The sequence below is a fragment of the Limanda limanda genome, chromosome 8 (assembly GCF_963576545.1).
Source record: "Limanda limanda chromosome 8, fLimLim1.1, whole genome shotgun sequence".
Lineage (NCBI taxonomy): Eukaryota > Metazoa > Chordata > Actinopteri > Pleuronectiformes > Pleuronectidae > Limanda > Limanda limanda.
Window position 1 is genome coordinate 5,510,510 of NC_083643.1, and position 18,697 is coordinate 5,529,206.

General features: G+C 42.0%; 1 protein-coding gene across 3 annotated transcripts in view; it reads right to left on the reverse strand.

Moving 5' to 3' along the window:
* The window catches only part of gnao1a (guanine nucleotide binding protein (G protein), alpha activating activity polypeptide O, a), a 77,283-nt gene that overhangs the window by 18,997 nt on the left and 39,589 nt on the right, over positions 1 to 18,697 (reverse strand). For all 3 annotated transcript variants that reach the window (XM_061076027.1, XM_061076029.1, XM_061076028.1), the window contains exon 4: positions 4,493 to 4,653. In XM_061076027.1, the coding sequence (XP_060932010.1) occupies positions 4,493 to 4,653 (161 nt within the window). The remainder of the gene's footprint in view (positions 1 to 4,492; positions 4,654 to 18,697) is intronic.

An 18,697-nucleotide genomic window follows, 5' to 3' on the forward strand; every position in this document is an offset into this window, starting at 1 on the left:
TCTCAGTTTTTGTCAATCTCTGTGAAACTGACACCAAATTGCAGTAATTAAATACACACATCCTACACTTTACCTATTTAGAGGCATTTTGTAATATTTAGTATGACAGATATCATGATAAATCGTTTTATGATCGTCTAGCAATATATTGATCATTGCAGAATTGCTGTTTCGTGACATTATTCTTATTGTGGGACATGCATTTCGAATCACATTATATCGTACTCTGCAATTCCCACCTCTAATACTGTTATTGCTCTAATACTCTAAGCAGCACTTCTCTGCTGTAGCAGCTTTTCTCCAACTGTTTAGTAGATTTGCAGAAGTTTAAACTTGTGCAACTCCAACTATTTACACAAGATGTGTTGGTCAAGCACAAGCAGTTATAACAGTCCTCCTGCTTGGAGCCTTTACTCAGCAGCTGGAGAAGATGCTGATTTCTCGCCTGGGAAATGCAACGTTCACAAAATCGTGTTTGACTCATCACAATTCTTGTTTCAAAACTAACCACTGAGCAGATTATAATAAAAATCTGTTATTTTCCACCAACTCGTGAAGGGTGAGGGTAATAAAGCACACACTCAGTTCTAAAGCTGGTTTGATCCTCTGAGAAATGATTGATGGCTCTGTTTTCATTGGCCCTCGGGCTGTCTCTGTGAAGTCGACCTCAGATCGATCAGCAGCTCCGTGCAACTTGGTCTCACTTATATACCAGAGAGTTTTCTGATCCCACTGACAGAGGAGGAGTATTATAAATAAGATGCATTTGCATTGCAGTGAACCATAAAGCTACTGATGTATGTTACGGCTCAGGTGGGCCTCAGAGTTTACATTACACAACAAGTTCAATGGGAAACCCGCTGGATTGATGTCATTAATAATGAAGGAAAACGTGCTGCTCTATTGACTCCACTTCCTTTTCCTGTATTGACCCCGTGTTTTACTGACTGCAGTTGCTTTCCTCTACCTGGAAGGAGAAAGGTCAGTAACAGATCAACACTGACACAACAGAGCGGGAATCTACTGCATGTCCACATCGTGCATCCGTCGATTGTGTCATAGAGGTTTTTATTTATAGATCGGGGAGTACACACACACACACACACACACACACACACACACACACACACACACACACACACACACACACACACACACACACACACACACACACACACACACACACACACACACACACACACACACACACACACACACACACACACACACACACACACAGCTTGAATGATAAGAACTACTGATAACACAGAAAAGGGACATGGCTTAGATCAGGGTTTGGAGGAGAAGTAGATGGGCGGAAGGGTAATGAGCTACTGGACCTTGATCAGTTTCAGGATTACATAAAAACTACTGCACTGCACAGATTAGAACAAAAATTGTGAACTCAAACACTAACATTGTTTCATGCACAGAACTTCTGTCCCCTGTGGATTTACAGTCGGGCAGCCGAGTTTCATATAAACTGTGGACCACCACTGCATTTGGCTTTTTACTAAGTCGATTAACACCAGGGCCCGGAGTATGCTTTCCTCATTTCCCTGGTGACGTGCAGTATTATGGTCTTTCTCTAAAAGAGTATTAGGCACAAAAGACAGACATCTGTAAAGAGATGTGATAATGACAAAGACGAATGCATGTGTGTGTTTGTGTTTCCAGTGAAGGGAGCTGTAGAGCTGCTGACGAGCCATGCTATTCACAGGAAAAGGAATGTGAAAAGAGTAAAGAGCTCCGTCATTACTTGGCAGAGAGAAGAAAATTAAAACAGGGAATTTCACTCTAACAATACGAAAGCACCTAATCGAAGGCAAAGCAAGACCCAGAATCAATAACTGTTGAAAGTAAACCATCTTATTTTAAGCATCAGCTCTAAACAGGTACACTCAGATTGGCTGCCATTAGCAGATAATATGATGCAATTCAATACAGCAGTAATGTAATGCCATAAACCAGCGTTGCAAGGCCATGTTCATGCTCACTGTCTATTTAACAGCTTTACCTGACATTTTAATATGTGTGTGTGTATGAAGGATGTCATTGTATTATCTTTTCTTTTTTATGAAGCTGAGTCTGGACATGCACCGGTGTCACGAAGGGAGGGGATGTAAATCATATACAAAGAGTATGTGTACTATGGTAAATAGGTCAGTACATGTCGTGCTTAAATTGCACAGGAATAGAAAGAGAGAGAAAGAGAGAGAGAGAGCAGCGGCTTCAGGGAGAACAAAGCTTTCTGCTTTCTATGTAATAAAAAACACATCAGATGCCTGTGCGATTCCTAAAAGAATTCCACACTAATATCCAGTGGAATTATGACCTAAATACCTGCTTATATCTGAAGGTCTGAACCTAAAACACAAAATCTCTTAATCTGGAGAAACATCCTCAACTTTCTGTTACTGTGAGGTATGTTTAAAACGCACACACACACACACACACACACTGTAAGGGTTAGGGTTAGGGTTAGGCTAGGGTTAGGGTTAGGGTTAGGCTAACCCTAACCCTAAGACGAATGTAATGATTAACGTCGTTGTGGTAAGTTGTCCCCAAACTGTGTTACTTTGTAGATTAAGGTCCCTACACCACGAGTAACACCTACAAAACACACACACAAACATACACAAACACGGTCAAACCGAGTGTGGTCAGATCACATGGTATCTGTCCCATCAGCTCATTGGTTGGTGTGTTTGTTCTGCTCCACAGGCCACCACATAATAGGAAGTGTGCATCAATCTTTAATGTGACATTTAAATCACACACACACACACACATGCACACATGCACACACGCACACACACACACACACACAAACAGAGCGGATGTTGTTTGAGTTAATTGACCATATGTAAATGCTGACAGGACTATGTTTGCTCTCCTTTCAAGATGTCTGCCGTGATGAGGAATTACTCTCCCTCTCTTTCACTTCCTCTCTCACTCTCCCTCTCTCTCTTTTCATTCTCTTTCTCACTCTTTCATCAGTTTTGTACAGACTCAACCCTTCCTTTCCTCTGTTTGTCCCATTTGTGTCACAGATTGTATCATTCAATCATCTTCTTGTGTTTTCTTTGCAGTTGTGGTCTTTAACTTTCACTTCACTTAATCACTACATCCTGTCTCTTCTTGTCTTCTCTGCAGATTTTTTATGACACTTTTTGATGCCTTTATGTTTGCATCAGCCTTTTTTCCACACATCTATTCTAAGAGGCAGATTCTGATCCAAGAAATGTGCACATGCTGTGATCTCCTTTGTGATTTTCACTTATCATGTTATAGTTTAAACTTTGTGAAGCCACAACAGAACCTTGAACTAAACGATATCCTAAAATGGAGGAAAAGCATTAGTACGCAAAGTTTTAATAAACTCAATTGCCATTGAGCACATTCTTGAAATTCGCTCCTAATTTTAAATTCCGTTTGGAGCCGGTTGAAAAGCTGCTTGGGTTTTGTTGCATCAGAACACGAAGGAGAAGTCAAGTTGCTGTGGTTCAAACTGGCTGAACTGTTGACCTGAGCCATGTCTGACGTGTCCAGATACACGATCAATCACAGCGATTAATGGGCCATCGTTTAAACTTGTTGTATGAAGATTTCTCATTACTTGTGGTTTCCCTATAAACGGCCCTGCTGTCATATGTTTATATCACTTAGATATAATAAGTTACAACATGCGTGGTTAGAGCCTGCTGCACAAGAGAGGTGCATCCATCAGTGACTGCATCCATCGCTCTGCTGCATCTCTGCTTTACGTCACTCACTAACATGTACAGAGCACAATTAAATTACAGCTGCACGCACAAACATGGCACTTAAGAGAAATGCCTCGCTCACCGCCCCCCTCTCTCTCTCTCACTCTCTCTCTCTCTCTCTGTGTTTTTCCTGCTGTGTCTCGCTCTTTCTCCACCCACACACAGGCACCGAGCATAAATCAGGGCCGGTAGTCATAATGGTGATTAACTGTGTGTCTTAACAGCGTAGAGTATGATCGCATTTATAAGATTAGGGTGGAGTGTGTGTCTGTGTGTGTGTGTGTGTGTCGGTGACTTTATAGAGAGTGAGATGACTGTGGGGGGGGCTAATGAGTGATCTATTGATTTTGACTTAGGAAATTAGGAATCAGCTGGGTAGTTGTCACACACACACACACACACACACACACACACACACACACACACACACACACACACACACACACACACACACACACACACACACACACACACACACACACACACACACACACACACACACACACACACACACACACAAACACACACAATTAACTGACATTAATTCCCTGGCGGTGACGGCTTACACCTCATCTCATCTGTTCATGTTCATGTTTTTGAAGAACCTTCCTTGTGGCGTTCTTGAGATGCTGTCTTCACGATAATGGGACTAACATAGAGATGGACAGTCTTGACAGACACATATACACACACACACAGACACACAAGTGGGCATGTGTACGTACTACTGCGCTGAATCGTTGAGCTGGTACTCTCGGGCGCGGCTGAAGCACTCCTGCAGACCGGAGTCGGACCACAGACGCATCATGGAGGAGAGCAGCTCAGCAGAGTAAGGCTCGGTGTCTTCCATACGACTGACCACGTCACACACCATCTTAGCGTCCGCCTGCAGGTACAACGAGAGGGAGGAAAGAGCAGGTTAGTATTCTTCTCTCTAACAGGTGCTGAAATGCTGTAACATCATTCAAATGGCAGCTCATGAATGATAAAACAGAGAGATACTGCCACACGGGGAAATTCATTCTGAACACAACGGTAGGAGAAATGCTGCCTGTAGTTAGACATATTTAAAAGAAGAACCAGAGAAGGTGTGTTAACACAGATAGAGGATGAAAAGGAGAGAAGAACGAGGTAACAACAACTACAGAAGATGATTTCTGCAGATAACAGAGGAAAAGGGGTTAGAATGAAAACTTTTGTGGTCCATTTTCTCAGTGAAAAGCTTTCACCGCAGAAAGTGTCATTTACAGACCCGAGTAAGTGCAGATACACAAATCATCATCTCAAAGCCACTGTGGTTCATGGACCTGTTGACTTAATGTCATCATGCACCTTCAAGAAAAATGCTCAACAAACTGTTTCAAACAACGGGTTCGAACAAATGTAAACCTCTTATTTAGTCTCCGGCTGCAGGAGGCCAGAGGGGGGGCTGTTGTCATGCAGCAGTGCTCCTTCCTCCCTCAGTGGCAGAGACACTCAGCTCCCTCCACACAAAGAGCCAGATAGATTAGCTGCTGCTAACTGACATAACTGAAAAGGAGTCAGTGTCTTAAAGGCCAAAGCATTGTAGGTCATACGACGGCAAGAGTTCAGTGAGTCAAGCTGCAAACACCGGGAACATAAAGACATTCACATACACTGGAGCAGTGGCTGTTGTAAACCTGCCTGTTTGGAACAGGCTGTTTCCTTTGACCTGTGGTGATGCTGGTTGCAGATTTCTTTATGAAAATGTAAAAGTGACCTGCAAGTAATTGAGCTGCGACAAACGAAATGTCCGAAAAAAAGTCCAACCCTGAGATTAATTAGGCCCGAACAATAGACCCGACAAGTATGAAGCTGATCAGATGAACGGTTCCAGGGATTTGTGAGTCGCATAAAGACGGACAGACATTTCTGGAATCAGCAGATAAATTAGATAGATTCACTGTTTATAACCATTTAGTTCATATTGTGAACTTGGTTGAATTTAATTGGTAACATTTGTGATGTGTTTTTTGTGATTATCTATTTCGTAATGAAACTTCTTTGTAAAAAAGCCTTTTCCCTACAGAAGTTACAAAACCTTGTGTTACAAGGTCATTTCTTGGAATGATTATATATTATTGTTCATTCATTTCCATTTATACGTGAACACGTCATCCTTTGTTTATGGAAAATCACTCCGACCACTTAGCTATGAGTAAACCTGCTGCGGAGATCTCACTTAGATGCCTCAGCCATTACCAGCCTCTCGTCTGAATCCCCCCCCGCCCCCCCATGCTCTTTGCTGTTATTGATTTCTCTTCACAGCACTTGACTCCGCCTACATCATTATTCTTGGATCTATAGTAATATTTATGGGTCAGTAAGGCCTTGACCTTTGCACCTTGTGCGCTTGTTCTTTTTCTACAACACACGCAATCTTTACACAATAGCAAGAAAAAGGAAAATGCTCAATAAAGTCAAAAAAATGCAGATATTTTTTGGCCGATAGATTTTTGTAGATCAGAATAAAAGAAACAAACAAGTGATAATAAGAAATACAGTAATTTAAAGTAGTAAAAAATGAATCAAACAATGAACACATTTTTTTTTTTAAAGTTGTTCAGGGACATATTTAAAAAACTAATTTTAATACTGTAATAGATTTGCTTTCTTTAATGAAACACATTTGTAATCAGGGAAGGATTTTTTAAAACATTTTAGCATTAAGAGAATCAGATAAACTAATGTTCAAGAATGTCATTGAAAATTATTGTATAATTTTCCCAAACTTACTTAATATGAGGCAATGAGAAAATATTCTGACATAAAAAAAAACCTTCTATTTATTTTTGACATCAACAATTTATATTGTATTACAGCAATTTCTATTATTTTCTTTCTAATCGTATTTTCCAACAAGATGTCCCTCTAGGTGACATGTTATTATCACACTTAAGTTCTTAAATGTTTGTGTTGAGTCATTCGCACAAAGAAATAGATCCATTATGTTAACATTTTGACTTCCTGAGGGAAAATGTTAATTACTTTATTTAATCAAACGGCAGAAAGTTTACATGAGAAAATTATTTCTCCAGTGAGATCAATGAGACAATTTACAAAGACGTCTGCTAATTAAACTACTACAGTACTGTAGTCTAATGGCACACCATTAAAAGAAAAGAGTTAAATCCAAATAAGATTCCAAAGATGCCAAACATTTATAGTTGTGTGACATAAAAGGTGCAATGCTCCAAAATTCTAATTCTAATTTCCTCTTTCTACGGATGATTAGGCCAAATTTATCCCAATATACAAACAATCACAGACCTGTGACTGCACATTATCCTCTGAGTACGACCAATGTTACAGTATATGTGCTGCGTAAATGAAAAAGACTACGCAATACAAACAATGGAACAATGGTCATAAATATATTTCATCAGCATGCACAGGTCCAGCCTATTTCTATAAATGTGATACATGAAGCACTTACCAGCATATCGCTGAGTCGACAAACTTAAATATATAACTCAGTTAAATATTTATGCAACTGAACCGCACTGAAATCAATATAACTTTACACCTTCACTGGACCAATATATCATCAGGCTTCGTATTACTTATTTCTTTTCAACCAATGAAACAGTATGAGATCAGGATGAGGGTTGCTTGTTCCCTGTACTGTAATTTTATCCAGACATTATAATTAGATTTCACAGCACTCAGGCTGAAATCACAATGAGTGAAGGCCCAACGCGTTTGAGTTTCCACATTTCCCCCAGAAATTAACAGAGTGCGAAGCAATCAGGGCGAGATAATAACAGATTAGAAGAGTTTGGAGATTTGACAGACGACACGTATGCTCCTGAAGCATCAACCTGATTAAAACTCACCCAGACACACACACACACACAGACAGACACACACACAGACACACACACACCTGGGAGCCGCCAATGCAGCCGCAGCACAGGCTCATTTAATCGGGTGGAGGAAGTCACGAGGCACCGGTGCCGGGTTTAATCCTGCGTCCTCTTGGAAAGTTCAGAAAGCTAATGGTGTCAACAAAGACTTCACCAGCAGCAGACAGGGAGCAGGGCTGGGTTGAGGTTGTGTGCTATACAGAGCAAGTCCAAAAAATGTGATGTTGTTATCACAACGTTAGGGATGTGTTCTCTGGACTCCTTCCAAGTTGACAACATAGATTAATTAAGCTCAGCAGCCCCAAAAACTCTCCTTTGCCTCTTTCTGACACTTCCAGCTAATTAAAAAAACCAGAATAAGAGCGTCACGGTTCCACGCCTTTTCCAAACTATTAAAATTAGAAGAAATATGTTTGAAACCTCCCCCTCTGTTCTAGAGTTATTCTTTTAAGTAGTGGACAAAAAAAGAAATAATGAAGTTGACCTTTAAATGTTTGGATATAAAACATTATCACTTCGGTATGAAGTTTATCCTGGTCCACATTTGTCTGCAGTCCATGTGAATGTTTGGGCCAAAATTGAGGGAATTTAGCTTAAGGTGGTCTTGAGGTATCGAACTCCCGAGAACAAGACGTTTGTCGGCTGAGACATCCTGAAGCGGAGACATTAGTCTTCTAATCCGCCATGTCCATACAGTAAGTAATCTTTGTGAGAACACGAAAAGGAGGAGAGCTATGCCTCAGAGAACCACCACTGTTTTATTGTAACCCCCCCCAAAATTCTGTGATCTGTTGTTGTGCAAAAATGTGGCCTTCAGCTAAGATTAAGTGCATCGCAGACACAGAAAGAAATGTTTTTTATTCAGCTGTTGACTGAATAATAAAGAATTCATATAATTTCCACTGTATTGATGTGAATTATGCAGGTGTAGAGCAGCCCCCCAGTGAAATGTCAGCTGTGTTTCCCCTCGCAGCTCAGAGAGAAGTGGGTCAGGACGGGGTTAATGAATATCACCGAGCTGTGACGAAATGTGTGGTGAGAGTCCGACACCCTTACTGCACAGTAGAAACTTCATGGTTTGGGTGTAATGAGTGAAAGGTGTGTAAAGTCAGAGATATCTTCATTCTCTTCTTCACAAACAAAATCAATATTCTGAAGGATTTCAATCAACTTACAGTATTTGGAACTAAACTCTGATTCAGTAAATTGCTGTCAAACCATCTCTCTAAACAATAATAACTTCCCTCTCTGAAAGACAGTGAAATGCTTCTGTTTCAGTCCTTGTTTCTATCTGTTTATCACAATGTAAGATGAACCACAGCTACAGGAATGAAAGCACCTCGAGCCAGTTGCTGTTCCCTGTAAATACCAACAGATCATAATAATGTAATCTGATTCACTGGTCGATAAAACCCCAGCCAGGCCCTTTCATCTTTTATTATTTCTCTAATTCCTTATTGCAGGCAATCTTTCTCCTTCCTGCACCTCAGCTTGTCACAGCTCTGATCCCCCCCCCCTCCAATATGTCTCTGAGCCAGTAACCATCCCTACATCCTCATTATCTCACCTGTATCTGCACACATCTCTCTAAAGTGTTTTTCCATGTCTGTCCTTCACATCTCCTCCCGCCTGTGCTCGTGACCAGGTGTGTCTGTCACTCCTGTCCTCTCCCATCCTTCACACCAGCCCTCCCTCTTTTATTCTTCTCTATCGCGCTGTCCTTTGGCACGTTGCGCTTTCTCCACCTCTCATCTTCCCCTCCCTTCCGATGTTCGCCTTCTCAATCAGACTTCTCTTCTTCCCTCTCAGTAGATCTACATCCTCTCATCCGGCTCCACTCCTCCTTCTCTCACCTCTGTGACACTGACACTCTCACTCTCCTGTGTTGTAAGGAACCATTTTTAACTCTATCACTAAGGTGCGACTGTAAAAACATGCGCACAAGTAAACATACACAATATATCACATTTCCTTCTCCACTAGAAGGTTCTGTCCATGCGAGATGTAAGTGTGGGACCTTTTCTTGACCTCATGTAGACAGATGCTCTAAGATAGTTAATAACTGAGTTCAAGAATGTTGAGTTAATTTAATCTGTGAGCATTCAGTCAAAAGGCTTCTTGCATTTAACTTTCCTCAAAGAGTTGTGCAAACTTTTTGTTGAGCAAACTTTTTGTCATAGTTTTCCTCCATGTTGATGGTGTCATTCTTTTTCTGAATATACTGCACATGTGTGTGAGTGTTCTTGTCTTTTCATTCTGATGAAAAACTACGTAAACACACTAACTCTATTTAACTACTCTACATCCCTGCCTGGACACTGAATAGCCAATTGTCACTGTCGTCAAATCTCCTCTGTCCTCATCATCATCATGCTTCATCCTCCACATCTGTTCCTTTCTTCTTTTCCTCTCGGTCTCTGTATTCAATAGGCAATCAAAGCACATACGTACTGTAGGGCCTTCCACTTCTCTCTCATTGTCCAGAACTATAGAAAATCACCCATCTGTAAGTCCAACACACATCCATCTGCAAGTCCAACACACATCCATCTGTAAGTCCAACACACATCCATCTGTAAGTCCAACACACATCCATCTGCAAGTCCAACACACATCCATCTGCAAGTCCAACACACATCCATCTGCAAATCCAACACACATCCATCTGCAAGTCCAACACACATCCATCTGTAAGTCCAACACACATCCATCTGCAAGTCCAACACACATCCATCTGCAAGTCCAACACACATCCATCTGCAAATCCAACACACATCCATCTGCAAGTCCAACACACATCCATCTGCAAGTCCAACACACATCCATCTGCAGGTCCAACACACATCCATCTGCAGGTCCAACACACATCCATCTGCAAGTCCAATACACATCCATCTGCAGGTCCAACACACATCCATCTGCAGGTCCAACACACATCCATCTGCAAGTCCAACACACATCCATCTGCAAGTCCAACACACATCCATCTGCAAGTCCAACACACATCCATCTGCAAATCCAACACACATCCATCTGCAGGTCCAACACACATCCATCTGCAGGTCCAACACACATCCATCTGCAAGTCCAATACACATCCATCTGCAGGTCCAACACACATCCATCTGCAGGTCCAACACACATCCATCTGCAAGTCCAATACACATCCATCTGCAGGTCCAACACACATCCATCTGCAGGTCCAACACACATCCATCTGCAAGTCCAACACACATCCATCTGCCTCAACCAAGTAGGTTCCCTTTTATTTGTTATTTTGAGAGAAAAGAGAGGATCTCTTTGTGTGAAAGTTAATCCTCTCCAATAAACCAAAGTAAACTGATAAAACACATATATATATTTATGTTGTTTAGGTAATTTGGCACGTTGTTTTGTTGCAGCTCAGAGATAGAGTACTGCTTTCTGCTGCCATTAACAGTCACTGTTATTTCCTCCTGCATTGTCTTCCTGTCTTTGGAGATGAAGGATCTCTCGCTCTATCTGGAGAATCAGTCGTCGGACCACCTGCTGGTTTGTTTGTTTTGAGGACGGAGGTCTGGTGGTCAAGTTTTCACAGATCAGCTGCATGAGTTAACTCTGATCTGGATTGGTGTGGCTGGCCCGGACTCCCCCCATCCTTTCCTCCCATCTGCTTTCACCCTGTGTACATGTCCATACCCCCCCCCCCCCCCCCACAAGGTGCCAACTTGTAAAGGCAGCAAATATGTTTTTATCAGCCCCTCATCCTCCATCTCCTGATCTGTTCTAATCAACAGCTCTGAACAGAAAAGAGAGGAAACGCCAGATCTTACAAATGGGTTTAATGAAAGCAGAGAAGAAGCTTTTAGTCTCCAGTCTTCAATGTGTGAGGGTGTGTGACGGAGAGGACATCCATTGCATTTGAACTGTCTCATTCATAGTTATAAAATTCAGCCTGATGAAATCAACATGAAAGGATTTTCACTTCAGTAACTTGCCCTCTTCCGAAGTCTTTCAAAAACAACCTATGGCAGTAACAAAGTCCAGGAGCCACATTTCAAACCCAGGTGTGATCCTCGGCCTGCTGGGACACCGGGGAACTCAGAACAGCGTCTCTGTCTGACGTTAAGCAGGAGCTGTCTCCGCCTGTTGTCCTCTGTGAGGTGTCGATCCCACTTGGAGGGATTGGATTGGATTTGATGTGAATGTGTTTCAAGCAAAGACTTAAGCTCCGTACCAGCTTCCTCTCAGCTGCTGCTGCTGCTGTGTGTCTCTGTCAGCAGCTACACAATGCATGATAAGGAACATAGAGTGTGTGTATCTGGGTGTGTGTATAATATGAATGTAGGGACAGTGTGTGTGTGTGTGTCCAGACAGTGTGTGTCACAGTATGAGTGCTGGGCAGTGGGCCACAGACGCACTTTAAACCCACAGCCAAAGACAGGGATACAGTCTAAACAGAAATTTTGAAAGACACACTTAGTATATGTGTGGATGTGTGTGTGTGTGTGTGTGTGTGTGTGTGTGTGTGTGTGTGTGTGTGTGTGTGTGTGTGTGTCAATAGGAATATACTGTTAAACCGAGCACAGTTGAAAGGCTCTGTATTTTCCCGTGCAGCCATCTTTGTTCACGTCTACACGAAGTGTTGACCTGCAGTTGTCATGGAAACGTCCCACTCTTATCCAAGGGATACATGCTTTGATCTGTGATAGCTACATGAATATACTTTGAGTAACAGTTTATTTTACTTCACGATGGTGATAAATGAAAAGCCTAAAATACAAGGTAAGGTGACACACAAAAAATAAAATCAGGTCTTGAACAAATGCTAGTGGCAGTAAAAGGGTTTCTTCTAAACCCCTCGACCCCATGAAGTGCAACAGGCTTCTTCTTCACATCTTGTTTTGCAAATGAAGTTACTACAGGAAAGTGTCTGAAACCGGATGAATGACGAGAAACAGACGAGATAAGATCAATGTGTCTGTGCCTGTGATGCTGAAAACAACATGTCTGTTATTAGGTTGACATGTGAAAGGGAACAATGCTCGAAGAAAACTGATAAATGAACAAGTGAGATTGTGTTTGTTGACGTCACAGTGAGCGTCAGCCAATCAGATAATGGGAGAGAATAAAAAAAACATGACAACAATCTTTTCTCTGGATCATTTTCCCTGTCCCCCCCCCCCCCTTCTCGCTTCCATTTTTGGACACATTTTCACTCATTAACTGATTCTCCTTATCAATACCCCCCCCCCCCCTCCCTTTTGTCCCTCATGGTCGAACCCTTCTCGTTGCTTCTCTAGACGAGTCTCACATGATGTCACTGTGATCCAGTGGCCTACAAACCACAACGACTAAAGAAACAACAAACACACACTTTATATACACTCTTGTTTAACTCTCCACCGCTCCGCACTCTCTCTATCCCTCCATTTTATTACTTCACCTCATTACCATCTTTTTTCCCTTCTCTCCTCCACTGTCGTCCGCTGGCACACCCCACCCTACAGAGCTCTCTCGTTCTCTCTCTCTCTCTCTCTCACCCTCCTCTCTCTCTGTGTGTCTCTCTCTCTCTCACACTCACACTCCTCCGCATCATGTGACTCTCAGCTGCAGTTGCCATGGTGACCATCCTCATTTCCCAGGAATGCAATCGTGTCTCTGATTCTCTCTCTCTCTTTCACTGCCCTTCCCATCCTTGCTGCCGCACCCTCCTCCTTTTTCTTCTCCTCCCTCAGCATCATCCTTCCCTTTCCTCCAGCAATCCCTTCCTCCCCTTTAATTTTCCTCTCCTTACCACCTTCAAACCTTCCCTCCTCCTCCTTTCCCTCTAAATTTATAGTTCACAATATTGACAGGCTAAATAGTTATTTCCTGCATCACCTCTTTGGCTCAATTCAACTCATGTCACTGATATAAATGTCAGATGTACTGCCAAAGCATCTCGGAGTTCACACACACCCTCCCCTTCTCTGCCTTGGTCTCTGCCGCTGCCTCCCTCCCTCCCTCCCTCCCTCCCTCTCTGAAGCAGTTGCTGAATAATGGAAGTGATGAAATATTTAACTGTTGTTCAGCCCTCCTGCAGACTGCCCCAATGAATCCTAACACACACAAACACAGACACACGTACACGTTTATACAGTATTTATGTGTGTGTGTAGGTCTGTGTGTGTGTGTGTGTGTGTGTCTGTCTGTGGTCCACGCTTTGCTTCAGTGGAGCTTCCGCTGCCACCCGCACAGGGCATCCTGCAACCACACCCAATACATCACACTCTCACACACACGTAGGAAGGAGGTGGAGGATATGCGGCATGTACAGTATGTGCTGTTATATGAGTGGATCAATAAAATACACTGAGTCAACAGCAGCACAGCAGCGCAGGGGCAGATCAAGCCTACTGTCCCCACCTGAACCCTAAAGACACCGGAGATAGAGAGACATAAAAAGCACAAGTGCTTGATGTAAACGTAAGCTTGTGTGTGAGCGTGTTACAAAACATGATGTATGCAAACAGATTCACGAGAATATCATCTCTGCAGGAACTTTGCAGAAGCAGAAAATGGAGGATGTGCACTGAGGTTTATGAGCACGTAGCTTAGATGTCACAGATTAAGAAAGTGATCATCTTTTACTTGACATTTCATAGTGGTTTTAAAGAGTCAGAGCTAATGTGGACAGCTCAGATGTGGGGGTAATATATCCAGATTAAAACAATTACTTTTCCAAAATGTCTTCATATAGTTTTACGACAAATATGAAATCCCATTTTCTGAATTTGCTGTGGACTATGAACACACGGAATTTGGTTTAACATAGGGGGGTTAAATATTTCTTACCACTGTTTCATCTGGGCTGGTTCTCACACACGGGTAACCATAGCGAGGTTAAGAGCGAGGTTAACAGGATTCTTGAGCTACGTTGCTATGGAAAGATGATGTTCCACATAATTTTCTCACACCATTACTTATGCCCTAATACAGACACAGATTTGTCTTTCTTCAGTCGTGAGTCATTGACGTGTCGTGACCAGTAGCCCTAACCATCACAACTGAATGCCTGGCTCCAATCCTAATCATGTTCTATCCAAAACCAATGTAATTCTTCAAAAAGTCAATTGAAGGTTTAGTGGTGGAAGCAAACAAAATAGCATTAATTTGACATTTAGTTCAGAAACATCAGAGAAATCAACATCCTCTGAGCAATGCTCTCAATAATGTACAGCTGATTTTTTTCTTGCTACACTTGTGACACTTTCAAGTTTTGGAACATGGCCATGCTCGTTATCATTAACATTAACTAATCATAATCCAGAAGGAGCAGGACCTGTGATTCCGTCTGCCTCTGACAACCAGTTGTTTAAGTTCTTTGACTGAAGAGTTATTACTATGATCGATTATTATAGTGATGTCTCCACGGCTGTCAGGATGTCAGGTGAGAGCATAAAAGACGGTTTTGTAAACTAACAACAATGAAGGCTTGAGAGAAGAGGCCTGGAAATGAGGTCAGTTGTTTGTCCATGTGCACATCACATGCTCACCATGACACAACTTAGATACCAGACAAAGCAATAATAAATGTTATTTCATGGCGCCTTTCTAAACACCTAAGGACAATTTACAGCGCATAGAAACAAGAATATTTCAAAGTAAAACCCAAAGGTTAGATTAGAGAGACAGATTTCTTACAATAAATCATATTTAAACACGAAAAAAAAGAAGAACGCATCATCCTAGGAAACACCAATCAAACACCGTACGTCTGCTGGGTATTCACACACACACACACACACACACACACACACACACACACACACACACACACACACACACACACACACACACACACACACACACACACACACACACACACACACACACACACACACACACACACACACACACACACACACACACACACAACCACACACACAACCACACACACACACAAATTAATCATTAACTAACATTATTAAATAAATAATTTAACTTATGACACAAACACTCTTACCTCCCAGTTTAATTATGAGATTACAGTATCAAAATGGGTCATATGTATGTCAGTCAAAGACACCTGGATGGCACAAATTATCTTCCTGCAAACACCCCCCCCCCCCCACACACACACACACACAGTCGTTTAAAGTCTCCCTAAGAAGTGTTGACATTTTTTTTTGTTATACCTTTAAAACAATACAACAATAATGCGATTTTTTTCAAACTTTTGCTTCCTCTGCGAAACATGATGATTTCCCCGGAGAGATCAATAGATCTGGAGACTTTCACTTTGTTCTTTGTTTTTTCCCCGACTGAGATTTTATCTTTTTCAAGCAAACTCCTCTTCCTCTATCGCTCTCAGCTCTCTCTTTCTCTCTCTCTCCCTTTCCCAGTCTGTCTCTTGTTGTGTCTTTGGAGTATCACTCTCTCGTCCAATCTGCCTCTCTGTCACTCACTGTCTGTTTCTTCTCACACATCATCTATACTTAGATCCAGCAGTGAGCTGCCACCCCTCCTCTTTCCAACATGCCTCATCCACACACACTCACGCACACACACACACACACACACACACACACAGAATACTAAATAACACAAATAGCACACCTCTTAGATAACAAGTACGTCCTATGTTTGGGTGTTGGCTCTATGGCAGTTTAGAGGCTAATTATACACATTATAGATGTGTGTATTGCTGCCCGTGTTTGTACTTGCGCCCTACTGTCATCAATGCCAACCATCAGCAGCGTGGACTCTTAAATTATATTCTTTGTTTATAATCTGCGTTGTGCCAAGGCAGTGCTGCCAGCCATTTGGTTCCTATGCACTTCCTGCAGCTCTGGAAGAAATGGAAAATGTTTGCCTTTGTCAGTAATGAATGGGATGCTTCTATTTTTGATATTCACAGGTTTCAAGCCAAGGTCCAAAGAGTGTTTGTGACAATAACCAGGCCTGTCTGCTGTTTGAGGGGAGATGTAATTTTGGCTTCATCGGACACAGATCTCTGATTTCATTTCTCTACTGTCACAGCTGAGGGTCATGAGGATTGAGTGTGGATTAGAAACTGAGCTCTCAGGCTGCGAGCGTCTCCGGGAAAAGGATGAGCTGCGACTGAGATGAGACAACAACTTTCTGGAAGATTTCAGACCTGCAATAAAGTCCGAACTTTATCTGAAAAAAGAGGGGTTGTACGAAATACATTGTCCAGATCTTCTCCTGCCAGCCCCCTGTAATGTCTGAGTGAGCCCATGTGAGAATACAGTGGGAAAATTCATAAGTGAGTGTATGGGCATGTAAACAGCGTGACTGATGCTAAACTACAAAAATATATGTAGAAGACGAAGCTGTCAACTTTGAAAAAACAATGAGATTTAAAGGCTTTTAACAATGAGAGCCTATATACAGAGACATATTATATAAATACCGGTCATGTCTGAAAATGGCTCACGGTTTTTATTCTTAGGTGAGTCAAGTCAAGAGTCTCTAAGGAGTTTTGTAATTCAAGATGAAGAAAGTGCAAAAATACACCAATCCTCCAGCTAGCTGAGGTGGCTAAGGTTAAGTTTGCCCTTTGGACATATTTCTGTATTGAACTATTCTAAACATAATCCAGAAGAAGTCCATGACACATTGTAGGAGAAGTACTGGGACACATCTGATCAAATAAAATACAGAGAAGATAAATAGAAAAGAAAGGACTTTTTAAAAAGATTTTACATAAAATAGACCGCAACTTTTGCCTAATTATTTCTTTCAAGTGATTTCAGCTTTATGAATGTAGCCACTCAGCTGTTACCAACCTTAAGGTCATGAACATCAAAGAGTCACAAGATTACCTGTCATTTCAGAGCTTGAACAATAGATTACTTTATCTGCCACTGTGTTCAAATGAGCGAACGACCTTAGACAGATTCAGGCTGATCTGTGCTCATGGAAAATTGTAATTAAAATGTAAAAAACTCTTTATATGTATTTATTGTAAATAAATAATTATTGTCAAAGGTTTAAGCCTTTTCAGTTAATGCCACTGAGCTGAATCCCATTGCTGCAGCACCATTGTTTTCCTCACAGCCCATCGGAGCAGAAGTATCAATCGTGAATCCATCCACCGACTGTGGCAGTAAGCTGATGTAATACAATCTCTGTGTTTGCTGAGCGAGAGAGCAAGACAGAAAGAGGGGGGGGGGAGAGGTGACGGAGCGATGGAGAGACGGAGGAGAAAATAGAGTAAGGGTATAAAAATGACAAGGGGGGTGGATTTGTTGGGGCCCCTCGTTTCAACCAATAGGATGTGAACAGACGTGGCCAAAACCTAGCATCCAATCATGTGAGAGATAGGTGGTCAGGTGACGACATGGCTGCATGTTCCATGGAGGTGGCCGGCTAGCCTGGTTGCTACGGTAACTGGTTGGTATCCTAGATACTAGCAAAGGGGCTTATGGGAAACTAAATGGTAAGACACCCAGAAAAAGAGAGAGAGAGAGACAGAGGGAGATGGAACAGAATGAGAAACCACATCCCATATCTCAAATCTGAGAATTTACACAAGAACGCACATAACATATATCAGTGTGTGTGTGTGTGTTTGTGATGTATGTGCATGTATACATTAAAAGGTATCTGGCCTCCGGAGATAACAGCTATTGAATCAGATTATCTTATTTTCACAGCTACACAAACAAATTAGAGAAAAGCACAGCCAGTTCTGCCACAGTCAGTCAGCCAATACTTCATTGAACTATAAATAATGACAGTCCACACACACACACACACACACACACACACACATATATACACACACACACACTCAAATAGAAGAATGCCTGATGAGCCCAGCCCAGATATTCCTGTGCATGTCTGTGAATCATCTGTCAGAGACTAGAGGTGTGTTAGTGTCACCTCATCCTTCTGCATCTATGAAGTGCTGTTCTCCCCTTAGCAAACTTTTAATAGCAGCTCTTATTAGGAGTTGAGTTTCAATTTGGGGCCCCAAGCTCCCCAAGTGTGTCATCTGTGCAGATGGTTCTCATTTGATTTACATGTTTCCAGTAGAAACTGTAGCTGTGGAGG